The sequence below is a fragment of the Nomia melanderi genome, chromosome 11 (assembly GCF_051020985.1).
Source record: "Nomia melanderi isolate GNS246 chromosome 11, iyNomMela1, whole genome shotgun sequence".
NCBI classification, from domain to species: domain Eukaryota; kingdom Metazoa; phylum Arthropoda; class Insecta; order Hymenoptera; family Halictidae; genus Nomia; species Nomia melanderi.
In genome coordinates, this window is record NC_135009.1 from 17,055,591 (window position 1) to 17,083,104 (window position 27,514).

At 43.9% G+C, this 27,514-nt stretch overlaps 1 protein-coding gene across 2 annotated transcripts in view; it reads right to left on the minus strand.

Moving 5' to 3' along the window:
* rho-6 (serine protease rhomboid 6) overlaps positions 1 to 27,514 on the minus strand; it is a 167,193-nt gene that overhangs the window by 10,282 nt on the left and 129,397 nt on the right. Inside the window, exons 1-3 of one of the 2 annotated variants that reach the window (XM_031993823.2) lie at positions 22,281 to 22,917; positions 12,594 to 12,858; positions 1,051 to 1,221 (exon numbers count right to left, since the gene is read on the minus strand). In XM_031993823.2, the coding sequence (XP_031849683.1) occupies positions 1,051 to 1,221; positions 12,594 to 12,848 (426 nt within the window). In that variant the 5' untranslated portion in view covers positions 12,849 to 12,858; positions 22,281 to 22,917. Of the gene's footprint in view, positions 1 to 1,050; positions 1,222 to 12,593; positions 12,859 to 22,280; positions 22,918 to 27,514 lie in introns of those variants that run through there. The other variant, XM_031993822.2, reaches the window with a different exon arrangement.

Consider the following 27,514-nt stretch of genomic DNA (forward strand, 5'->3'; position numbering starts at 1 on the left):
TAAATTATGCGCGATGCTATTGATCGCGTAATGCAGTTTAATTTTGCATTGGCATCCTGCCTTGATAACGTTAAGCATTGACTTTCACTTGCAATTCCAATCTCCTCGATCATAGAGATATTCAATTGTTCAATTTCAATCTTGCAATTTGAAACGCGACGAATATATATGACGCAAAGGAGCAATCGAAGGGTTGAAATTTTTTGGGATTTTTCGCGAATATCTCAGCGAGTCTCTGGCACTAAGTCTATGGCACTATTTTTCCATAGTAAACTGAAATATAGTTCTTATAATATAATACAAAGGAGCAATCGAAGGGTTGAAATTCTTAGGGTCATTTTGTGAATACCTCAGCGAGTTTCTGGCACTGAATCTATGGCACTATCTTTCCATAGTAAATTGAAATATAGTTCTTGTAAAGAATACAAAGAAGAAATCGAAGGGTTGAAATTCTTAGGGATTTTTTGATAATATCTTAGCGAGTTTCTGATTAAATCTATGGCACTATTTCTCCATAGTAAATTGAAATGATTATAATCTAATACAAAGGAGCAATCGAAGGGTTGAAATTCTCCGTACTGTATTATATCAACGATATTCCAATTTGCAAAGATCTTCCGCGCGAAGAACTCGCTAAAGGCATCCACGAAAAATCGCTATCGAGCGAATTATTTCATCCCCGGCGAGAAGTGGCTCCTCTCTCCCTCAGAATTTCAATTTCCAATTTCTCACGGATTCCTCGCGGGGACGCGACAGGTCCCATTAGAAAAATGGTTAATTCAGCCGCGGGAGGCATTTTCCCCTAACGTATTACCCGGACGCCGTCGTCCGAGGGTTAAGGAGCGCCGTTAACGTCCGCCTCGTCTAATATCCCAAGCGGTTTCCAGCCAATTCAACCCTTTCAGGTTATGAAATCGATCGAGCTGGACGGCCAGGAAAGATTCGCTGTGGCCGGTGCCACGGGAAGGAGGGACGAGCATGTGTGTGTGCGCGCGTTGAGAGAGTATGGTCCGCGACAGTGGCCGCGGCCAATTAGTCTGATTAACTCACCTCGAGCGGGGTGGCCAGCACCAGCTGGATGACCACGTTCAGCGCGAGGTGAAGCGCGTTCGAGTGCAGGAGCATGTAGGATGCGAACCTCCAGCCCTGGATCCTCTGGCGGGGGTCGTAGACCAGCCACCTGCGCAAGGTCGCTTCATCCCCCAGGCAGTGGACGGCTATCTGTCGTCAATGAGAGTGCGTTTCAATTCGGCCGGCGGATCGACCGATAAATGGGCTGGGTGGTGTAACTTTGCCGATGGGTGAAATTCAACATTTATTTCTGTGTATCAACCTCTTAGCCTACAACGAGTGAGACTCGCGCCGAAGACTTTCAACGTGATTCAACAAATATATGTATTAGTTCATTCGAATTCAAGGTAAATATTATTCCTCCGTAAGAAACTATTGTACTTGAATTATAGGCATAACGTATGCTTAGAATTTTTCTCTTTTTCTAGTAAACTATTAATGACAGGGTAACCGTATCGATCAGAGTTGAGGAAGAAGTCATAGGCCAAGGGGTTAATGCGCCTGGGAATGCATGGGTTGGATGGTGGTCACTTTAGTGATGAGTTATCGAAAATTTATTTGTATCTATTAACATTAGATTCGCAGAACCTGCCAATCTGACGGATACTGAATTTTTTAAACATTATTTAGCAGCAGTTTCTAAATAACCAATGGAATAAAATATAAAATAAAATTCGCAGCGAAGATCAAAGGACCCGAAGCTACAACCGGAATCGATGTTTCATCCCCTGCACGAATCGTCCCTAAAAATCCATTTCACAAAAATTCCACCGTCATGAATTCTATCAATGAAGTATCTATACAGAAATGATTAGCCCCGGTAAAACAAACGACACGCTCAATCAGAATTTTAAACATTCCGTGTGCAACGGGTATAGAATTTCGTATTCGATTGATTGAAAAATCCGCGCGTTACACGGGAAATCCACGGGCTATTCGATTGTAGGGGATGGAACGAACGAATAGGCAATCGTTTACAGGTCGCGCGGTCCTCGACAAGCTTCCCCCATTAAAATCCGGCGATCGGGATCGCGTGCGGGATAGCGATCTCTAAAGCCTCGGAAAATAATTAATTTCGTCGAGTCTATCCGGCCGATAGTGCGGCGATTAATCATAACGCCGCGTACTCGGCCGGCGAATGAACCGTCGCGTCGCGGCCGTCATTGTCGGCCTTGAAACAACGGGTCATTAACATGAATGACGGTCGACGGCCGCGGCGAGAAAAGACGCGTCGTTCTAATTCGTTCGTTTCCCGGATCGAGTTGGCGTTGCGGCGAGCAACGGCCTCGCTAATTGGACAATCGCCGGCAAAACGTTCTAAACGATCGTGACAGCGGCGCCGTCAGGCGAAACGTTGCTCGTGCGTCGAGTAAATGGCATGATTAATGTTTTATTAAAGGAAAAGATACCGCGACGAGCATCAGCCGGAATTTATTCGAGTAGTTATTTACTTGTTTCAAGCTCGATGAAGGTTAGAATAAATAAAAATGAACTATTAGAATAAATAAATTAAAGAATGGACAAGTTACTAGAACGAATAAATTAACCCTTAGCAGTTTAGATGGTTCTGCAATTTATCGGCAACTGCAACTTTTTATGGTATCTCTAGTGAAAATGAGAAATGCTATAACATCTCTTCGATCTTTTATTTTCCTTCTCAGTAGAAAATTTCGATGCGTGGAAAATCTAATGATTTCAAGGTAGTTTCTTTGGTTCGTTAAAATATTTGATGTTATAACTGGTGCAATATTGGTGCCTACAGAGTACAAAGGGTTAGAGAATGAAGAAATTACTAGAACAAATAAATTAAAGAATGAACAAGTTACTAGAACAAATAAATGAAAGAACGAACAAGTTACCAGAAGTGTCAAAGAATTGTTTGAATAAATACAGATGTGCGTTAGAACAGGAAAAGGGATTATTCGAATTGAATCGATAAAAGAATTCGACACGAGTGCTGAATAATTACTCGACCAAGCTATTCCATTCGGTTAATTATCTTAGACAAATGTACATTCGAAACAATACCAGGAACGCTCGAGTTCGCACGGTAAAAAGCATCGGTCGCATCGAATTGCGAACTGCATTTCTTCACTGGCAGCAAGGAGTACGTGCCTCGTCGGTGACCGGTGCATTAACCCTTGAACTTTTTCCTGTTACACGACGGAATTATCGGCGCCGATATTCATGGAGTCTGATCGACGCAATTAAACTGGAGGCCGCGGTTGGACGGGGGCAAGTATCGAATTTTCCCGGCGTAATTGATCGATGATAAAATCCAGTTACAGGTATCAAATTTTCGGTCTGGATCGAGTTAAATTGTTCATTGGCCACGGGGCCGAGGGGCGGGGGAGCGGGCGTCGTAATTGAAAGTAGAGACACTGTGGCCCTGTCGGTGCGTGCCGGGCACCTCCGACGGTTTTTCGAATCGTTTCAAAGGAACTTGAAACTAATTAGCAGACATAAAATGTGAAAGATGGAGACATTGAAACGAACGAGACGAAAGAAATCCGAAATATTGTCGAATAAAGAATTTAGAATTAGAATTTTGTCTAATGATCACGTTAATCGTAATTCCTTCGACAAGATAATTACATTATATATATATATTATTAAACATCTCAAACTGAAGCTTTATACTTAACCCTTTGCACTCGAAAGCTTTTGCCTGGAAATGTTCATTTTCCAACGAGATATAGTCGACATCGTTCGAATTCAACGATAATTCACAAATAAATTAAGCAACGAAGCTATTATCTAAATATTTCAAAACACTAAATATTCACTACATAATTTTGCAAAGGGTTAACCCTTCGAACTCTGTAGGCTCCAATATTGCACCACTTATAATAAATATTCTAACGAATCTTAAAGAAACCACCCTAAAATTATTAGATTCTCGACACATCCAAATTGTGTACCAAGAAGGAAAATGATCGAAGGAACGTTGCATTTCTCATTTTCGCTAGGAATGATATAAAAATTAGTTGCAGTCGCCGATAGATTACAAAAGAACCTGGAGTGCTAAGGGTTAAGTTCGCGCCTCGAAATTCTTCCTCCATCGAAACCTACTCCAACCACGATGAATTCTAACGTGACCGTCCGCGATCAAACCGGCGGACCACTGTACGAGGCTTTATTCGACAGTAACACGAGCAATGGCGCGTGCGTCACGGGGCAGCCAGAAATCCCGCTCGCGCTGGCCGCTCGGCCCCACGGTATCTTCCCGCGCAATCTTTTTCTGATACCGAGTTTTTACGAGGGCCGGGACGTTCGCGCCATTTCTCTGACCCCGGTAAATCATCCGACCGGCTATACAGGGCACTTTTGGGCCGCGGGGGTGGCTCTGCTCTTCCCGCGGCCATCCATTTTTACGTCACCGCTTTTACGACCGCGGCGAGGGACGTTCCAGTCTCGGTTGCAGAGCTTAATGTGCTTTTATGCCCGCCATCTTGGAGAACGCCGGGCGACCCCTCGAAAATTCAGGCCACCAACGGCAATAAAGAATTTTCATATCGCCCTCCCTTTCACCGGCCGTTCTCTCTCTCTCTTTCTCGCGCGTGTTTTAACCTCTTTCCGACTGGACTCGTGGATTAACACGTTCCCGGACCGTTTTTTTGACTTTCCGTTACACGGAAACGTCACGCTTTTACAATGAAATAAAATTGAACGAACGCGGTATTAACCCTTTGCGCTCGAGAGACTCTCAGTCACCACTAGATTCGGTATAGCGAAGCTATAAGTCTTAAAACTAGAACTACCGAGCATTTAATACGATTAATATGCAATTTCTATTAAAATTGTAACAATAGATTGTTTCCAGTTTCTTCGGGCATTCGTTATAGTACTCAAGTGAAACTATTTATTTTCAAGATCGTTTCGAATATTCAATGCTTCGAAGATATCAATAATTGCCAAACTAGAAAATCGAAACCATTCATTTTGACTGGTACGGTAGTTCTAGTGTTGACATTGCAGCAGTTATAATATTAAATATTCTAATGAATCTTAAAGAAACTACCCTGAAATTATTCGATTTTCCACACATCCAAATTTTTTACTGAGAAGGAAAATAAAAGATCGAAGAAATGTCATAGCATTTCTAATTTTCGCTAGGAATACTATAAAAATTAGTTGCAGTTGCTGATAGGTTAGAAAACAACCTGGAATTCAGTTTCGGTCCGAACGGGAAATTCAGCGTGAGTCGCAGGTGACTCTCAGTGAGCAGTCGATGCCTTAGTTGAATGGGTTCCCATAACATATTGCAAAATCACCGAAATCGTAGAGCGAGCACTTCGATTACAAGCCGAACGGTTTTACGAGCGGATCGCGCCAGTTTTGTTCCGACCGCGTTGTTGCGGCTTTTTCGGCGGACGGAGGAGTGCTGGCCTGATTCTTCGCGCCACTGATCTTTGATTTATACGCGCGATCGATCAAGTCCGCGGCTGCAACGCAGTATTCGGATCGCAGCTGCACCACCGACTGCGATCAATCACGTTCGTTTCGGCAACCGTTGCGCCGTCTGGATGATGTTTTGTTTGGGAGATTTAGCTGATGAGTTTCACGATTAACTGTCTATCTGAGAGCTTTCGTTTCGCTCGTGTAATCCTTGCCTGTCTGCCGGTTGCTCGACGTCGCTCGTATGAGACTGATACCGATCGCTCAGAAGCCAATAAGGTTACATCGATTTTTTATTTCTTGATTTTCCGAAATTTTCATGGAATCAATAGTATTAATCAACAGTAGAAGCGGAAACATTAGTTCTCTCAATTTTATTTTCCATCTTAACAACAGATATCGAAAAAATTCAATTCGATATTCGTAATATCTTGCATAAAACAACCAAACATTTCATAGCTTCCGAATATATATAGTTTCAAAAGCCAAAATATTAATTTTCTCAATTTTATTTTCTGGACAACCGTATTAGCTTCTGAGCGATTCAAATATCGACCCATCGGGAGATTTAAGAAAGTCGCTCTAATTTCTGTAAATCGTAATGGAATAGATAATATTCTTTTTATTGTTCGGAAAGCCCTTTTCCATAGCTCTCGATATATTCTCAATTTTTATTCGCGAAATAACAGTTTTTATCGTAGAAAAAAGGCCGATCGCCGATGAAATTTTTTCATGGGACCGTGCGGCTGGTAAAGTGTTAATAGGAATATTATCTTTAATCCGGTGTTATCAGCCGCGGTGCTATCGTTCGCAGGCGAACCGGAAATAAATTTTTATTGTGTTCGGCCATCATCCTTCGGTCGAAGGACTGACGGCGCGGATATCAAAACACCGACGGGGCATCAATTTTTTCCAGCCGGATGCCGATTGTCGTCAAGGCAAATAATTGTCAGCGGGACAGCTGTCGTTATCGAGCGACCCTTTTTTTTCGCGCGGACATGCCCGGGATTTCGAGGATCGCTCTCCGTCCTCGGGGCAAGTGGAATAAGTCTTCCATAATCAGACGTTCGAAACGTCCATTTTAATTAGACGCCGCTCGTTGATTCGGGGCTGCATTGTTTCACGTATTTTCGTTGAACCGTTGGCTTCGGAAATTTCAAAACGTAAACAAAATAGCAGAAATATAATAAATATTACGAAAATATTAAAAATAAGACAAGTCAAAATGTTCCGTTCCTGATATCTTTTTGCAATTATTAAAGACAACAGGTGTTTCTCGTATTGTTTGATCGACTGTAAAGCAGAAAATTAAGATTTTCAGAGATCAATCGACGTATTGAGTCAGTGAACACGCATTTCTCTAATTGGTTATGACTGAATTTTAATCTGTTCTTCGAGGTTCGATGCAAGGGTCATCGATTAACAAAAAAATCACGTTCACCCATTGGAAATCGCGGTTGATTGCCAAGAGGTCCAAGTACTCCAGTTGAAGGGTCGCGAACAGATCGACTTTTCGACGCTTTCTTGTGGAGAGTTTTTCACCCGCGAGCTCTCAAATTGAAGCTTAAAGAACTCTGATTAAGTTACGGTGATTGTGAAGTTGGGAAGTTGTTTCTACGTTCTTAAAATGGGAATTGTCAGTTGAATTGAAGCTTAAGGGATGTAGACTGATTTAGAATTAAATAAAGAAATATTGTACTCATCCTCGGAGTTCTAAATTGTTCACTAGAAGATGCTCGAAAGAATTCACTTGTTAACCTTTTCCAATGAATCTTCTTAATTCAGAAGTCTTCAAATTGAACCTCGAAAGTACCCGGATGATCTCACAATCATACCTAACCAATAAACAATCACGTCGACGATACCAAAGTCACGATCGACGCCGGAAGTGGCGTTTTTTTCATTAGAAGTTCCGCGGAGGATTTCACGTCTCGTGAAAATTCTTTAATCCGCGTGGCTCGGAATTGTTTCCATTAAAGGGGAAAAAGATGGACGCGGCGGGGCGATCATTACCGAGGGATGGAAGGATCGAGCTATACCGAGTGGTCGACGGTGGTTGCGCGGCGCCGGGCGTATCTCGACGTTTCATTAGCCCGAGGAACGTTCATTGTCCTTTTACTATCCCCGTTACATTTTCCCGCAATTTTAAGTTCCGCCATTCGAGATTGGACGCATTCTTCGGCGCCGCGGCCGGGATATAACCCCATCCACGGGACTTCAAAGCAATTATTATCTTTCGGGGCCGGCTGATCCGGGAGCGGCTCGCGATCCCGCGTGATAAAACGTCGACAACTCCGAGAACCCCTTCATCCGACGCCCCGGGCGGAAATCTCGGGACCGTTATAGGATGATCGAAAATCGTTTGATATCTCGCTTCCGGTCGCTGGATATCGAACCACCCTTCAGCAACGCGATCGACGAAGATTCAATTAGAACTGTTAAGCGCGCAGCTTTTAAGTATAACGAAATCTTTATGCATTTCTCGGCTATGTTTTAATCGCTGACGTAGAGGTAATTATTCTATTGTAAGGAGTAGTTCGGCTAAGGTTAGATAAAGCGTTAGTATTAAAAATATCTCTGTCAACACCTCAGCAATTACAGAAACAATAAAACCTAGGTAACACAGACTAATTACTCCGAGGATTGAAATGAAAACTTATACTTCCCATAAGTATTAAGATCTTATTCTTTCTAGCATGAATATTAACACTAGAAATTTTCGGTTAACATTTCATCTCAATTAACATCTTAAAATCATCAAATATTCGAAATCCTCTTAAAAGTAAATACCTTCGCTTCAGTATCATTATAAACAAATAAGAATCCGAATATAATCCACAGTTGCAATGCTCACAGGGATTGCGTATTAGTCGCATTAAATCTAGTTCCAGCGTTAACAAGCGAATCGCACGCGAGAATGATTAATTCCCCGCGTTAAGTCGAGTCGTCCGAAAAGTTCAGCTGCAATGGTAGCTAACCATCGAAAAATGGCGGGCAATCAAAGCCGATTCTCAGAGGCGGCGCGGAAACTTTCCCTCGTGATTTATTAGGGATCCCTCTAACGAGCCATATTTACGGTGCCGTTCCCCACCCCCCTTGCACTTTTGATTTATCACGTTCGTTATCCTATCTCCCGCGATATTACATAGAAGAACCCCGGCGGCCGATTATTACGCGGACGGGAGCTCGACTTTTCGGCGGAGAGGCCGCGGTAACCGGATATCGCCGTTTCCGCTATCTCAGCGTTTCATTAGCCCCCCCGCCCACGCCCCCTCGCCATTATCGTCCGTTTCATCGCGCGAAAACCGGACGACCCGCGTACAGGCGCCGATTAGACCGGCCCGGCTCGCCCGACGATCGCGATCTCGAAATGCGAACCCGTTCGGAAAATTCTCCTCGCTTTTCTGCGGGAAAGCCTGGTAAAACGTTATCGGCCCGTGGAATTTGGAGCAGCGGCGAGTTTCTTCTTTTATTTAAACAGTTTACCCTTTGTACTCGTGTGTCGTGTATATGAATTCTTTGGAAAGGTAAGAGCTTTCTTTTATTTAATGATTTAACCCTTTGCACTCGTGTATATGGAGATGGGACGGCAAGTTTTTCTCTTTTATTTAAACAGTTTATCTTTTGTATTCGTGTAATATGGAGATGAAATTGTTTGGAAGGTAAGAGCTTTCTTTCATTTAATGATTTAACCCTTTGGAAGGGTAGCATTTTTTGGGAGATTATAAACATTCGATTGTAATTCGTTGAATTCTACCAATGTACGTTACTTTCATTTGTATCGCTGAATATAAGTTTGCAACCAACAACGTTGAAAATAACGTGCGAACGGTTAATTTATTCCATTGCATTATAGTTCAAACTATTGTAAGTTTTGTCGATTCTAATGAGTTCAACTAAATTGAAATTGAAACCATTAGGAAGCTCAGGGTTTCGTTTAGAATATGAGAATGGAGTTTAAGCAGTGGAATCCCGAAATTTTTGGAAGGTTTAATTAATAATTTGTTCATCAGCGTACATTACAGTAACGAGATGATGAAAATATTGAAACCGTTCGTAATTCATCGTCATGGAGTTACATTTGCGCCACTTTGTGCAACATTCAATGCAATTTAATAACGAATACACAGGTTGCGCACCGTGCCCAATAAATATCCCGTTCGCGGAATCTCCGAGCGTATCGTTAAGAGCTCGCTGGTCCGAAATTAGGCCGATCGAATGAAGAATATTAAACGCGCTTCGAATCAGATGTTCGATAGGTTCCGCGGTACGTTCGAATGGCACTTTTGTTAAGATTTAATCGTCCACGATCCGCGCGGGACAAAGCGGAACGCTCGGCGTTAAGCGAAACATTATGCGAGAAGTGCGCGAAACTTGCATAAATTCTGATGAATTCTGATCGGAATGAACGTCATGGAATTAATGGGCCGTTATAATTGGATCGAGGATGTTTGCGGAATTTCCGGGGATAGATTGTGAACTTCGTTTCGCGTGTTAGGAGTTTTATCGTCGCGCTATCGACACGTTCGCGGTGGCAACCTTTAATTAACTCGATATTAGAATGGATTAAACTTGCATCGCGTATTCTGTCAATAGTCGATCGTGTAATTGATGGAATAATAACTGAAATTACGGACATCGTTCACACTTATGAATTACAATAGATTCGATCGTTGGCCCGTGTGTCGATACATGATATAGCAAATAGAAAATTTGTAAAAATTTATATGTGTAAATTTATTACACTCTCAAGCATAATTCACATTCTAAACATAACAATCTCAATAATCACTGAGAGTCTCCTCAGTTAAGTCTTCAATCGAATAAATCCAAAGAAAATATCAGAAAAATGAAACTGAAACGAGTCATTGAGTTTCCAAGTATAATTTATAATTTATAATTTAAGCGTAAAGCTTATAATTTCTAATAACAATATCTATAGGATTCGTTTCATTTTCGTTCTGTAATATGTTGGCAGCGAATCTGTTAAAGGATCTACAGTTTTCCTACTTCGACGGATTCTATTCAGGGGAAAAACGTCCTCGCCGTTCCCGTCTATCCGCGAGCCAAGCGGAATTTGAAATCGCGGCGAGGGTAACGATCGCCGTCCGCGGAATCCCGTCGTTTCATTAACTCCTCGCCGGCGTTAACTTCTGTTTTATCGCGCGAGACGCCGGGAAAGAAGGGTAGATTTTACTTCGCGGCTTTAACTTCGCGTGCTCCCGAGCGGCGAGCTCGTTCCCGGCTCCCACTCGCTCCCGGAAACGCTCGAATAACCCCCGGAATTATTATTAAACAGCGGATCTTCGCACGAAATCGAAATTTCCTGGAGCAATTCCGCCCCGCCGCGGTCCGCCATTCAGCCCACATTTGAAATGTCGAACGAGCGGAACAATTAACCTACTGACTGTTTTCTTACAGTGTGTTCGGGGGTTCGATTCAATTATCAAGAGTTTCGGTAACTTTCATCTTTGATAAAACGGGCGTGGCGACTGAATTGAATAAATGTAAATTGCACGGGTAGAATCGAGCTGTGAGAATGGAAACGTGGATGGGGAAGAAAGTTGGTAAGGTTAGTAATTTAGTTTATGGTTTGGTTAATATGGATTAATGAAGATTATTATAATTAATAATAGATGGAAGCTTCGTTCTACTAATCAAATAACAATTATCTTCGACGATTTATTTCATTTGTAATGAAACGTTACTTATTTCGCGAATTAATCAATTTTATTATCATTATATTATCATGTAATAATCTGTCGATGAGAAATCGAAAAAATACAACTCCCAGTGCGAGGAGTTAAAAAAAGTGAAAATTCATTTCTTCCCTTAACAGGTTAAGCGCCGCGAGAATCTTGATCGTTTTATACACGGCAATAAAACGAATAATTCAGTATCAGAAAATAAACTAGTATCGTTCTGAAATTCTCACTAGCATTCCACTTGATAGCCAACGGTCGCGTGTTTGTCATAATTACAGAAAAGCCGCTATCTAATCAGAAGGTCTCGTGCCCACCCTATTCCCGTCCCCTACTCAATTCTCCTCGGTCTGCTTTCTTATCTACCCCCCTCCCCCGTTTTTCTTCGTTTCCGCCCTGTTTTTTCCCTTTGTTTCATTCCCCGGCCATTTGGAGTCTCCTCTCGAAATACCGGTACGACGTTCGCCCGTGAACTCGTGCGTATAATTGAGAGAGACCCCATCCGCCTCCGCCCGAACTCCCTACGCGACGTATTAGCTCGGTTAATGGGAAATCTTTCGAGTTCCTCGCTCCGAACACCCTGCTCCCGGGCAGCGTGCGTGGTTCTTCTCAACAGAAATGTGTTTTCTTTTCACGGGAGTTACGGGTTTCGCGTTCGTCGAGGACGATTTCTAGAGAAAAGATGGTTTTACATTCGGTAGAAGGTATTCGATGAATAAAGCAAGTTTGTTGGAATGATTATGAGACCGTTGGACGTAGGGAATGATCTTGAAAATAGAGTCTCAACGATGTAAGAAATGTTCTAACATTGTACATTTTTACTAGGATTGCTATCAAAATTGGTAGTTGCTGACAGATCGCGAGACCATCTGGAGCGCTAAGGGTTAAATATTCTAATTAACAAAGCTAGATTTCTCGTAACCAGTGCAAAATGGAAAAAGTATAATATTAAATCATTCGACTGAATTGCATTAGATCTGAATGTCACCGCATTATGTAATATTATTTATGATATAGAAATGGTTTCAAATAATCAACGTTTAACTGAATGAACTATAGTAACTCGATTCGATTGGGTCACGAACGTGTTAACCCTACGCGGACGAAGATTCTCTGAAATATACAAAACTTTCGATACAACCAAAATTATACACCAATTGTTTAAACAATAGAAAAACCAGAAAGTCCGTGCGATCTCTCGCCGTTCGAATAATCGAATCATTCGTTGTCGACTCGGTCTCCGAAACATCATTTCGTCGACGTTCGCCCGCAAAGGGTTAATCCGTGTCTCGGTAGATTCTCGTTTTCCCGGTCGGTCGGAGGATACCGGATACGGATGATTCTTCTCACGACAGAAGCATGAAAAATAAATAGCCTCTCGTGCCCGGAATAATTCCCGGCGGATAGATTCGACGGGCTCACCTCGACGATGCTGATGCAGATCATCAGATAGGGCGGTCGTATCCGGAAGTTCGGCTTCCTGGGCGGCGGTGGGTGTCTGGGTGTTGGCCGGGGCGTGACCTCGTCATCCTTCGCCTTTTTATACGAGGACGTGACGATGATCGGCGATTCCGGGGAGTAAGGCGAGCCCGGGCCGGAGTACGTTGCGTCCGTGCAGTCCGACGAGATCGTCGAGAGTGTCGGCGAGTTCTCCAGGAGAGCTGCTTCGACGTCCATCTTGTCCTACCTGCAACGGGAAACCAGCAACGAATAAATTAATCACCTCGTTTCTTGGAAAACATAGTGTAGTATCTAGAACATTTACATAGCCACAATTCTAAATAATTTTGCTAACTTAAGATATATTTATATATCAAATTATTATTTGGAAAAGCCTTCGCCATAACCAAACTATGTAAGGCCGGGGGAACGTTCTCTGGAAAATAAACGCCTTTTATCTAGAATATTTAGCGTAGATTAAAGTATCGTAGGATGAATGGTTTGTCGCGCGTGCGTAAGGGCGACCAGGTCGTATTGCGACGGACCGGCGCCGGGATGACTGGAAAATAGTGTGACTGCGTTTAGAAAATCTCGAGTGGCTGAAAGAATGCGAGCAAGAATTGGATTAGGTAGATTCATTATTTTCTTGGTTTGATGTAGATTAAATTAGTTAGATATTTCCTTAGATTTAATTAGGTTGTAGATTAGTTATTAGACAATGTTAGATTCCATGTAGAAATCCAAGGAAGATTTTTCGTCCGAGCCCGATGGTTTCATGGGTTTGCCCTTTTTCATCCCCGTTACTCCGTGGCAGCATTTTACGGTAATCCCCGACGACGGCGAGAAAGGAAGGCGGCTGAGCGTGTTACGGTCTATGAATCACGACGAATCGCGAGGTGGGAGAGCGAGCGATAAGTATACGCGGCGATCTCCTTCGCCATTTCATTGCTAATTCGCGGCTGTTTATGCAGATTCATATTTTCCTGCGGGGAACTAAACGCTTACGACCACGCGAAACATTATTCTCGATAAAGAGCTTGGAAACATATCAAATTCCATATACCTCCAATCATATCAGCATCGTACACTTCCCAACAACTACAACCAAAGATAAACTCATCTCTCCATTAAAATCCTCACTTTCAACAAACTAGTTCCGTATCATTAAACCATTCAAATTCAAATTCTCCTATAACCAAAGATTACTCTCAATATCGAACACACCTAGAATATACCTAGACTTCTTTCCCAATAAACAAATACCGAAATAATCTCAGCCATCGTTAAGCGAAACAAATCACAAAGCAAGGAATTAACCCTTTGCACTCCAGAGGCACTCGCAGTCGCCAGATGATTTAATCCAGCAAAATTATAAATTTTCATATTTACCATTAACCTTCGTATACTGCATCAGTGCGTGAAATATTAAAAGAAAGTTCTGTTACCTAATTTATGTATGATTTCTTATAAATTCATTTCAAAGAATCTCGTCTATATCCAATTAGAAAGTATAGAATATTTCGAGTGAAAACCTTTCGAGTGCAAAAGGTTAATAGTACGTAAGGGTGAAATAATCTAATAAGCGTCTCGCCTAAACTAGTCCTCGGTAAAAGAGCTGAACGAAACGGCGCTCGGTATCGAAAGGAACGATTAAAAAGGAGCACGGAGGGTCGCAGGAGCGAAGCTCCGGAATCCATAATTAGCGCGAAGAGGTTTCGCCGCGCTGTTACACACGTGCGGCTCCCTAAACTCGCTTCAGCCGCACTTTACTGCCCGCCGCCGTCGGGTAGGCATTAATTTGCATGCGGTTTAAAGTACACGGGGCCACCGTGGCTTGTACACGGCCATCGGACCGTTAACCGACCGACCGAACGAACCGAACGAACCGAACGAACTGAACGAACGCCTTCAATAAATTCCCGAATTCTTGACAAAGCCGGCCGTGAATGGACAACGACGCTGTTTCCCGAAGCTACCGGCGGACCGTTGCCTTCGCCGTCGTTGACCAATGCTCCTCCAGGTGAATAATTACCCTGGCCAACGGTATTTACTTGTTGCCGCTGCGCCGACGGACTTTACGTCCGCGGCGATTCCTCGGATTACGTTAATTGAAAGGGGGACGACGGTTTTAACGGGGAACTCAGTTCGCGTCGATCACGATTGTTTTATTCAGGAACCGGGGAGATTTATTGTTTCATCGGGGGACTCGGTTGTTAATATGCGAACGGAGACAATGGATTTGTCCGGGAGACTTCTTTGGCTCGTTGCTCATGCAAATGGATCGCTATTGTCCGCGCGAAGATCCTTCTTGCGTAATGTTTCATCGATGACAGTGGCGGCCGAGTGTTTCGGGATGAATGCCGAAGATCTTTAATTGTGTGTGGAGAGGGCTCCCTTTCTTTTGATTAATCGCGAGCCTTTCATTCGCCGATTGATTTTTCAAAGCGATCCGGCGAGGTGAGAATTGAGTCTCTTCCGATGGGATTCTTTGGGATGCGCGAGACCTTTGGTGGATCAAGCTGAATTGTATATCAATTGTTTAGACGGTAGGGAAAAGGAACTGTATGCTGCTCTCTTGCTGTTTGAGTCATCGAATCATTTCTTTGCGACTTGGTATTCCAATTATGAACATTTCATCTCGTCGAAATGTGGTGTTGCTTGGAAGCTGGAGAATACCTCTATCCTCCAAAGTCTCTAGCTCTAAATCCAACTCTAAATTCCATCCATATTTTCAATATTAAAACAAAGACTGTCACCTTTTGCAGAATCTCCTCAGCCAATCATCCTCCTCACGAGTTTCCTTCATTCAATAGCAAACTTCTACTCGCACAAAAACCAAACGCATCCCCTAACAGCTCTAACTCAACACTAAAAAACGGAGTGTCATCTTTCACAGACTCTCCTCATCCAATTACCCCCTCGCGAGTGCCTTCCGTTCGATAAAAAACTCCCATTCCCACAGAAACCGAACGCATCCCCCAAGATCTCTAGAGTCCGCACAAAGGCCGGCGACAGGCAGCATCATACCGCTGTCCATATTTTTCTCGCGCAAAGGGAGCCGGCGGCCACCAAAGGATCCCCTCGGCGGCTCGTTAGTCTCGGTGGCCAGTCTTTAATCCAAACAGACCGCCGTTGACTGCATTCATTTAACCGCGGCGGCCTGGAGTACAGGGAGGAGATGCAATTGCGCGCATCGCAGCTTCGAACCTGTCCGGGACAGGGACACCGGGAGAAGGCGGCTCGCGCCGGAGAAAAGAAGGAGACCGCACGATCCGACGGGGTCCGGAGGGAGCGAGAAAGGGGAGGTGCGGCTGTGGGTGGAACTTTCAGCCGGGGTCAATCCCGGTGACCCCTTTGTCCGTTCCAGGGGGCGGTCTTTGTTCGGCCCGTGTTTTCGGGCCACCATAGAATTTGCCTGTGAATTATTGGGGCTCGACTGGTCTCGGCGCCAGCCTGTAGGCTGCCTGCACTGTTGGATTACGAGATTTTAACATTGCTTTTTTATTGTTTATGGTACTATTCATTTTATTTTATTTTCCTGTAGTGTATTTTATTACAGTGTATTGCAGTGTATTGTATTTTACTGTATTTTATTATAGTGTATTGTATTGTATTGTATTGTATTGTATTGTATTGCAGTGTATTAAACATCAACATCCATTCACCAATATTCACCACCATCGTCATTCGCTCCACCCTCGATCAATCCAATACTAATCCAATTTAACTAGCGCGTATACCACGTAAAGTATTCATTAATACAGCAGAACCTCGCCTGTTGCAATCCAGCGTGTACCATCGCCTGAAACCTACCTTCCTTAGATTTTGATGATCTCCGCCACGAGTTCGAGAAGTTCTGGCAGTCGTTGCATAAAACACGCGGATTGATGAAGGCAACCTCGACTTGGCATCTTGGGCCCAGTTTCGCGCAACAAACGAGGTTCCACTGCACCTCCAATCTTTCTACTTCAATCCCATACATTCTTCCTTTTAATTATACATGCTCCAGATTCCCGTCTACCAAAATCGAGGACACCACCGGCGAAACTCGGGCGATTCCCGTTCTAGGACGAATCGATTCCGGAGGAAATCTCGGCGGCGGCAGCCAGCCGCTGAGATTTCTGTCGGATCCCTACGCTGAACCGGGAAATATCGAGGGATACGAATAACTTTTCGGACACGAGGCGAAACGAGGTTTCCCCGGAATCGAAAGGATCCGCAATATTCTCCCGAGCCTGGGACATGCGTTCTCGGGGAATTAAATTTTGTCAACGTTTTTCGATGGTACTTTAGCTACGTGGATTTCCATTTACATCTCGTGAAGTATATTCGATGAGCTTAATTTCTCGCGAAGAGTAATCGAACCGATTTTGAAAGTTTTCAAGTGAAACATTTCGCGAGCAAACGTTTCACGAAGCAATGAAACGTCTAGAAAAATGAAAACTAATCTCTGTAATCTAAGATTTTAGATCATTTATGAAACCACTAAAGTTATATAACATTTTCTATCGATACGTTCGACGGCACCGTTAACATAAGCACTGTATATTCGGAACGATCTTGAAAATAAATAGTTTCACTTGAATTCTACAACAAATACCCAAAGAAACTGAAAATAATCTACTCTCAGCATTTTTATAGGGATTAGACATCAATCGTATTAAATGCTCGGTCGCACTCTGTTCTAGAAAAATTGTATCCGCCGCGAAATTACCAATTCTTTTTGTCAGACAAGTTTTCGCAGCCGGACATTCACGCCGTGTCCGCTGGCACGAGGACAACCGCTGAGAGTCTTCTTCTTTCAAGCCGTTTGAAGTCCCCGGCGCCAACTATTCGGCCGGCTCTTTGCGGATTCGAAATGATGATCTCGCGTTGCTTTGTCCGGTTTGAAAAATGGAAGATGGCCGGGCGTCAACGCTGCACGATGGACGCCGGAGTAGTGGGATGCATTTTTCAGCGAAAAATTTCTTCGCCTACAAAGAACACCCAGGGGAATCGCGACAAAGAGACTTCAAACGGATTGATGGGGGATACTTTCCCGCGGTGCTTTTCGCCTCCATCGAATGCCCGTAACATTCGCTTGGCGAGTCGCGAAACAAAACAGCTCGACGAGAGTAGTTCAATCAAATTATTGAATGATTTCTCAGAGAAACATCTGTCTTCTTAATCATGTCAAGTTATCCAGTCTTGTCCGGAGAATGACTTGTCTGAAATCGACTGGACAGCTTTACTTGAAATGCGGCTCGAAAGACAATGAGTTAATGGCAGAGTGAACAATTCTTTCTACCAGTACCATTAACAATAGTATAACAGCACAATGCAATAAAAAAATGTCTCAGGAAAGATACTTTCGGATAAATCTACCATCGAGTATTTTTCTCGACAACTTCTAATCATATATTGTTATCACTCTAAGTATATGTTCGGTACTTTCCTCTATAACTCTGCATTATTAACGTATTATTGGAAATGCATTTGAAAAAATGATCATTTACAGGAAGCAGTGTAGACGATTCTTCTTAATAATATTGAAAACAACATAACAATATAATTTATTTGAAAGATATCTCGACAAAGAGTCACAGCTGCGAATAAAACAAGGAATCACGCCGCGAGTCACGCTCGACATGGTCGCGCAAAGGGTTAAGCTTCCGCGGAGGCGCACCCGGAAACAGCTCGGAATGTCGGCTAGGTTGAGGGACGAGGGTCGAACGTCTCGGTCATGAATCGAGGGCGACGGAGAGGGTGGCCAGCAAAGTTCGGCGCCGGAGTCCGACGCGAGGTCGGGCTGCTTAATGAAGCATTGACGTGTCCGGCGAAAGCGTGTACCTGTCCGCGCGTAATTAACGTAACGGCCGCCTGGCCGGCGGCCACGCAAATCAAACGTACGAGGGGAGCGGCGTAATTAAGGCCTCTCCCAGGCCGCCGCGAAGAACAATAAGGGCTGCGCCCGCGCACGGAACACGCGTCGGTGACCGTGTGCCACCGATCACGAGTAATCGACCTCGCCGGCGACGCGCGTCTTCTCAACCGTGAAACCTCTGCCGTTCGCGATTCCGCCGGATCACAGATTTTTCAACGATCTCCGCTTCGAGGAGAGACGCGAGGGAATCGCACGGGAGTATTCGATTTCGGTCGATTCGACGGTTCGAAGGTTTAAACGGTGGACGTTCGAAATTCTGTCTAATATTTGGATGCGCTGAAATTGACGCGGAGGCTTTGTTTGTCATTTGTAACGTTTCCGGCTTTGTTTTTTTCGAAGATTAGAGCTTGGGTCGGTATTGGGAGGTGAAGGTTTGTTTGTGCTTGCGTTGTTTTTGGAGGGTTTGATTAGGGAACGGTGTTTTCAGCGAGAATCGGGCTTGGGGAATGTGGTTAGTTTGATTGATTAGGATTGGGACGTGGCTTATTAATGTTCTGACTGTTAAGGGGATTTTTTTATTTGGTTTTCATTAGGTTTAGGAGGCTTCGGAGAGAATAGGTTTTTATGTAACATCAAATTATTCATTGGATAGCAATATTTGTGATATAGAAATATTTGCGGATAGTGATCGTTTAATTGACCGAGTTACAATAATTTGATTCGGTGAAAGGTCACTTCCATGGCATTCAACGCGTTAAAGTCTCGAGAATGGTCGACCGACGTTTCTTTCCCCTTTTGTTTCTAACGGAACACAGAGTATCCCGGACGAGACGTTTATTAAACAAAGAACGACAGAAGTTGTACAACATTCTGCGGAGTTTTCTTCCGGCACAGAAGCGGGAGAATCTATTGAATTTAAACGGTGTTAACGCATTACGGACCGTTAACGTTTCTTTTGAAACTGCCCCCGAGGTCGAGTGAAAATTAAAACCAAAGGGTAGAAGGATCTGGAATCTTTTTACTCTCGGATATTAAAGGAGAAGCACGTCTTTAACTCCTCGCACAATGCGTTCGTGTTTCCAGTCGTCGTCCAGGACAATTTTAACGGTAAAAGCGCGTAATCGTCGTACAGAAGTAAACAATACGGATTTTACTCGTTTCTTCACTGTACAAAGCGAAACTCCCTTTAAAATTTCTATAAAATACGCGACACTCTTTGGTCTATTCAATATTAATCACACCATAATCATTCATCAAACTATTCATTTACGCGACATTTCAAAGAATACTTTACACGTTTCAATGAAAAATCGCCTGAGAATGTCAAAAGACTTTCGACCTAACATAATATTCTCAGTCTAATAATTTCCCCTCAATGAACCCTTCATTTCCTATAGACAATTCTACAACCCCTATTGAAAACGTCGATACAATTCGGAATATACCAAACTCGGAAAAGAATGTTAACTGAACACTTCGAGAGGCATCTTACAACAGTTCTGAAAATACCGTCAAAGATCCGAAGCCGCGTCAAGATGCTCGGTCAACGTTCCATTAGAACGTCTAAACTTTCAACTGCGAAGCATCAATCGAATTCTAGCCGCGAGGAGTCCCCCAAAAACATCCGTCACGCCGCAAGATGCGCGAAAAGAGGAGCACGCGCGAGGCTGCACGCGCGAAGATTAATTCCGACGAGGGAAAAACTGGCGCGGCAGGTGTCAAACAGTCGCTCCATCATCCCCCGGAGATCGTGTCGCACCTAGTCGCCGGTAATTCACCGAATTTTCCGGAAGAACCGTGACGAAAGGGTGCAACGGGCCCGGCGGACGGGCGAAGAACTACAAATACGGGGTCATTAATTATTCCGGCCGGCCTGAAACGGCACGGCTACACACGATTGGCTCATTAATTTCCAGCGACGTACCATCGACTTTCTGTCAGGCGAGACCTTGCCACTCCGAAATCCCGATCCCCGCCCGAGTAGGTCGGCCACAAATCAAAATCGCGGCCCGACCGCCGTTAAATAATTCCCAAGTTACGCCGTCGATATCCACCGCCATCGATATTTTTTCCTTCCCCGTGTCCCTTGATCGGCCCTTTTATTTATCAAAACACATTCCGCTGGAACGGGCCGGGGAGATCCCGGTGATTTACGCGACGCGCGGGGGAAATTGCCCGGATTCCGGCCGGAGAAAGTTCGAACCGACCCGGTTTCGCGGCCAGTTTCGAGGACCGGTTGATTTAAGAGTTTCCGGTGTCCGGAAATTTTCCGGAATATCTTCGCCGGACGTCCCCGTTTCCAAACATTTTCGCTGGCAGCGCTTGGCGCGCCGTGCGTCAACGGCGAGTGACCTCTTTCGTCGACGCTCGGATTCGCCATCTTTACGGGGCTCGCGGGTTTTCGGTGTCGGCGGTTGCGGAGGTATTCCGTGAGAGTTTAGGGAAGTTGAACGGTGGTTGTCTGCGTTTTGTTGATCGGTGGCTCTTTAACGTAGATTCATGGACATTTATTGCACAGTTTGTTCTGTTGTTTTTAGGAAAATTGGTATTCTTTTGTTCGGCTTTTGAAAATCGGAGGTTTAAACGCAGACGATTAGGATTCGCATTAGAGTACTTAGATTAATCGAAATTCGACTTAACGGCGTTGCGAGTCCATCCTGGAGAGTTGAAATTTTCGGAATTTTAAACGTAGACGATTAGGATCCGTATTGGAGTATATAAATTAATCAGAACTCGACTTAACGGCATCGCGACTTCATCCCGGAGCGCTGAAATTTTCGGAATTTAATTTAGCCGCGTTTCCAAGCTGCGAGTTCGTCAGTATCGACGGGTCTTGCCGGCTGAAAAATGCTTCCGGGTTTTTCGGCGATCGGCGCTCTTAGTCCTCGTTAAAAAAAAAGCGCTGTTCGTTAAACCGATAGCCGATTTTTCGGAAGCGAACGAAGTCGAGCGAACCGGCGCGGCGCGGCGCGGCGCGGTGCGTTCCTCCTCCCGCCCCCTTCGCCTCTAATCCGCTCGAGTTTTCACCGATAAAGGACGAACGTTTCTCGCGATAACACCGATAATGATTAATCACGGTGGACCGATAATCGATCGTACGAATAAGCGATTAAACAAACGAGCCGGCCGTCCGGCGAAAAACCTCGACCGGCAATTTCCACTCAACGTGTTTCGATTTGTATCGAGCTTACGGTTCATTGGACCATCTCTCGATTAATTTTTGCATTCCGCCGCTCCCTCGCGCATTCACACGCGCACGTACACTAACGGCCAAAACTGTTGGATCGGTTCTAATAGCCGGTGCTCCCGTGAAACAGGATGGAAGCGGAGCGGGACGACGTTTATTGTCATTCTTGTTTAGTAGGTTTATCGGAGAACTCTTCGTTTCTCGCGTGACGCCTGTTTGTTTTAATGTTTCAGAGGGAACCACCGTTTCGTTGGTTCCCGGAGTTCGGTGACAGGGATTCTGCTGGTTGGAATAATTGTACTAGTGTTTAGGAATATCGTAGGTGGAATTCTGTACGAGTAATGATTGCACGTTGCGATGTAATAAGTAGATAGTTTCTCATTGAAAATACAAGGTTCTCTTTCAGTAAGATAAACGATCGCAAAGTTTTGTGCTGCAATGTATCGGAGCATTCGATAGTGAGCGGCGTTTCGGGATCCGCGATTTTCGGTGTGCTCGAGATCGCAAAATTTGCGATGGGGAACTATTGAGAGGTTTCACCTTTTTCTAGCTTTTTTCTAGAAAATATAGAACAACCGATAATGTGAAATAAATCAGATTGTTGTCGTTTAACACTTACCATCGCTGCTTCGATCCAGTAAAAATGGAAAACAGTCTGACGAACAGTCACCAATGGCACACTAGCGAAACGCATTAAGTCGAACGACTATCGAGGCACTCAGTGCTTCTCTCAAAAATAATCTACACCGTTCAAACAAAGCTTCCCCGTCACTCGAGGGGGCCAAAAGATACAACAGACACCACTGCGGCACACCAGCGAGACACATCAAGCCGAACAACCATCGAGGCACTCCGTGCTTCACTGAAAAATAATCTACACCGTTCAAACGAAGCTTCCCAGTCGCACGCGAGAGTGGAAAAAGACAAACAAGAAGACAACAGACACCAGTGTGGCACACCAGCGAAACGCATTAAGCCGAACAACTATCGGAGCGCGCCAGCACCGAAAACAAAAATCCCCGTGACACGTCCGATCGCGTCGCGAGTAACTGGCGTCCGCGATACGTTCCCAGCCTCGAATTAGACCGTGCACCGTCGATTAAGCCGACGACGACAGAGGAAACCGGGCTAGCAGTTACGCAAACCGGAAGTACCCGCCGCGTCGTCGAGCGGATCGATCGCCGGGATAGATCCCGGATCAACGAGTGGACGCGGGCCCGTTCCGCGCCGGCGCCGGGCGTCGGGAAAATCGAAGACAGCCGTTAATCGCCGCGCCGCGACTGCTTCGCGAGGGACAGGCGTACTCGTCTTTGCATAAATTATGTAACCGGCAGCCGAAGGCCGCCGCCGCGGCGATGGCGATTGCCCGCCGAGCCCGCGATCGATGCGGCGGCTTCGTCTAGAATTTCAAACGCGAGCCGACACCGCGGAATCCGCGGAGCCGAGCCGCTTACGTGGGAATCGAACGCGAATCAAGTGGAAGTCGCTCTGTCTGGGGCCTCGAGCCGATTAACCGGTTAACTGTGGAATTTCAGCGGGAAAACCTCTCGTTCTGCGCCCGATAAAATCGAAAAACGGAGCGTCTACTCGTCGAAGGACGAATGCGCGTAGAGTATATTTGAACACAGGCGATGGCAATTTTCACTGAAGTCAACTTGTAGCGCTATACATAGAAGAACTCATATCATATTGTTATGTGATATATTTTAAATAGGTAATCAATTCGAATCAAATTTTATATCTTCTTCAATGCTGTGGTAATTGGCGAAGTTGCATAGCTAAGTGTCTTTATATAGAGACGAGACTTCTCGGTACGCAACGTGTTAACGAAAGATCAAAGCTGAACAAAGAACTACTTGTTTGTGTGAACAGAGTTCATCGTTGAAAGAATTAGTATCGTGTCAATTACTATTATCTATTTATTTTCCAACGTCTGTCTACTTACTGAATGGAGTTTTTGTACAACGTATCAGTGCAACGATTAGTTTCGATAATATTAAATATTCTACGGTATCATTTCACGCACTCGTCGTTAGGGAACTCGATTATCAGCAGGTTGAAGGTAACAAAAACAGAGCACAGCGGGCGTCGTTGCAACAAGCGGAAACTACAGACGCTTGCGTCGCGGAGCCACGAGAAACAAAAATTTCATCGTCAAACAACGCTGCGTTTACACGAACCACGTTTGTTTCTCCATTTTCCAACCTCCCCGGCGAAAATGTTTGCCACGCAAATAGTCATTTTTAACACTTTGTGGTCAGCAACTCGCACGTGCCGGCTGCTCTCTTTTATTTCAGTATATTCCAAGCTTCTCGATGTTTTCGCCTATCGAATAAATATCGATACAAAGGGAAATCGACGTTTATCGTTGCCATATTCAATGACGAGTGCAGTGAAATATATTAAATCAATAAAACTTCATAAATTAAAGCATGTGATAGGAATCGGTTCATAGTTTCAACTAAAAAGTTCTTCGTTTTAGCGACAGAGTAAAAATATTACTCATTTTTGACGATGCACACGTGCTCTCTTCTGTTCCACAAACTTTTACGTGTCATAAATGTAGAAAAACCTGTGGCGTATTAACCCTTTGCACTCGAGAATGTTCTCCTCATTAAACATTCATTATTTTTTGCAACATAAAGGAATACCTCGCATAAATTATGTGACAGAACTATTTTACTTCGATGTTATGTGTTGATGCATGATATAAAATTTAATATTGAATTTTCAATTTTACCATTTTCTTGTGTCAAATCGAATGGCGACTGAAAGGTAACTCTCGAGTGCAAGGGGTTAACGATGAAACACTCGGCTCCGATTTTCCCGAGAACCGAAAGTATTCGAAGCGTTTCGCGGTAAACGAAGCTTCGCTTAAGAAACGTCCGGCCGTCAGCTCATCTTCGATATAATTTTTCCCCGTTCCCGCGGACTTTATTCGAGCCACTTCTCATGCAAGGCGATTGAAGTTCGCAGAAAGCATAAAGCCCGAAATTTCGGAGTTCCCTGTGTCACGGGAAGTTCGCAGTCGACGAACTTCAAAAACTTTTTAAGCCCTCGAGTTTCCACGGCCCGGAAATTTTCTTCACGGTCTTCCCTTAATTTTCGAATTTTTTTCTTTCCACGTTCTACCCGAAATTGTAGCACGGAATTTCATAACACCCGCGAACGTTGCAAAACCTTGGCCAGCAGAATCTGAAGTTAGGGATATTTCCAGTGAAACTAATTCGCTGTGCAAGAAGTTTTTCTACAGCGAAAATAGAAGTTAATATAATCGTCTCTGCAGGTGATTTAGGATATTAGTAAATTTCTATTGTGCAAATTTCACTCTTCGCGGAGAATTTTTGAAACTTCAGAAAACGTTTTCCAAGTTTTTAAACGCTAGAAGAAAGAAAACAGGTCACTTTCTCGTTCGAATAATTCGAATAACCATTCGCAGCTTTCGAATTTATATATCAAAGCTGGATTCCATGAACGCAAAGAGATAAATTTTACTTAATTATCTTTATATTTTAATAGCATCGCTATGAGATTCGCGAATAGTTCTGGAATATTATTAAATTTTCATCGTTGCTCGGTTTGCAGGTGATTTCGAATATTAGTATATTTTCCGTAGAAAAGACTTTTCGACTGTCAGAATAAGCGAGTCCGGCCACATTAAATCACATCGACCCGGTCTACAACTGTACCGGCTTTTCCACTCTAGTTGTTTTCTGGCCCGCGGCGTACGACAACTCAATTCCGTTCGATCCGTCATTTTTACTGGCCGCAAGAAGCACCGCGTTTCCTTCGGAACAGGCGAGAAATGCCTTGTTCTCGATCAACGCGAGATCCTTTTGTCAATTGCATTCTAAAACATCAAAATTCGATTCTCATTGTCGGAATGCCCCTCACTTTTCTCCTCCTTATCTGCGATTTTCCTTCGATATTTTTATCCTGGAGAATTTATTGCGCGAATGTCAATGTTTATCGTAAATATATAAAATTCAATAGTGACTCATATCGTAATATAGTGTCTTGGTTAATTGAATTCACTTTCCTTTCGTTTCAGATCAAAATTCAAATTCCATTTCCCTCATTTCGAATAAAAATTCCAATTCAATTTCCCTAATTCCAAATAAAAATTCAAATTCAATATCCTCTCATCTCAACTGAAAATTCAAGTTCCATTTCCTTTAATTTCAAACCGACATTCGAATCCCATTCCCTCTGATTTCGAATGAAAATTCAAGTTCAATCTCTGTCGAAGCTCCCCGGCGTTTTCAAGATTAGTTTATCCCGCGGTTATTCCTCTAAACGGTCGTTTCCGGGACACTTGAAAGCAGCACGGACAATTTCGAGTTCTCTGTACGTTCCGCAACCGACCGTGCCGCGCCGGCACACGTCGTGCACCGGTGAACAGTCCTCCGCAGAAGAACACTTGGGTCCGACGTTGAATTCGCGAGCCGCAGGATCCCGCGGTTGCTCGAGCCATGTTTCCAGTTCAGCCGGCGACCGCATCGATTAAATTCGGTTCCACTCTATTTGCCATTTTTCCGCCGCAAAACAGGAAACGGACAAACATGATGGCCGGGGGAGCCCGGGCAAGTCTCGCGGGGTTCTTAACCGGAAGCCGCAACTCATTGAAACTTTGAATTGAATCGGGCCACTGCTAGCTTCGGATTTAAACCGTTGAATGGCCGATACTCGGGGCTGCTTGATAATATACGTTCCCAGCCGACCAACTTGCGCCGGGAACGAGGTTATTAACGTTCACGGGGACCTTCTAACCCGTACAACTCCAATTTCCAGGGGAACGAGTCGCCGACTCGCGTAAACAAATTTTTAGAAAAACCTTTGTTCTCCGATGTAATGTTTTTAATTATATATGGTAACAATTTTTTAGGATCTCTCTTATAAAATATGAAATCCTATATCTTTTAATTGTGAAACAGAGCTTTTATTTTTAATGCATCCAGGTTAACTCGTGTGAATTTGGAGTTTTTAATGTAGCCTTGGATAGAAATGAATGATAGATCATGCGACTGTTAGTGTAATTTCAGTACTACGTAGTTTTTAATTCAATTGATATGTAATTTTCCATTTGGTTGAGAATTAACGGTGAAGATTGTTACTTGGATTAGAGTGAATGGTTGAGAAAGTTGCGATGAAGGATGTGAAATGTAAAGTTCCTTCATTGTTGGTTGATAGCAAGAATAATATGTGACTGTTGATGTAGTTTTAGTAATACGTGGCTTTTAACGTGATTAATATGCAACTTGACGCGTAGATGATAAATAATGGAAGGAAGCTGTGCCAGGTTCGCTACTGGGTCACCCATTTCCTTTATCCTTACAAAATATCTTCATTTTCCGCTCTCTCCTCTACGACATCTTTATTTCCGCGGCCTGATTCTCCCAAGGAATCTTTTATCCTTGCTTGTTTACCTCTCCCTAAGAATCCTTTAGAAATTTCGTAATACGGAGCGACGTATTTATGAAATTCTCCGTTGTACTTCGCGCACCCTTCGCCGGGAACACCGTCTTGCAGAACGTTGCCCGTATTCAACACTGGATCCGAGCAGCCCTTCAATTTGGCGAATTTCAAGATTCTCCTTTAAAGCTCGTAGAAACCGGGAATATTATTCCCCGACAATTCCCGTCGGTTTCGATCGAGCCGATAACACGAATATTTTCGTTTCGAATGTATCACCTCTCCTTCGACAGTGAAATAAATCGTTCGTTTAACGTTCGCCACGCTGCCGCGACAATAATCTTCAACCGGCGGCGTGTGTCGAGTAATTTCACACCTTACACAGCGTGTCGCGCAAGTTACACTTAAAACTTCTATTCATTCGAGGCTCGATATCCATGT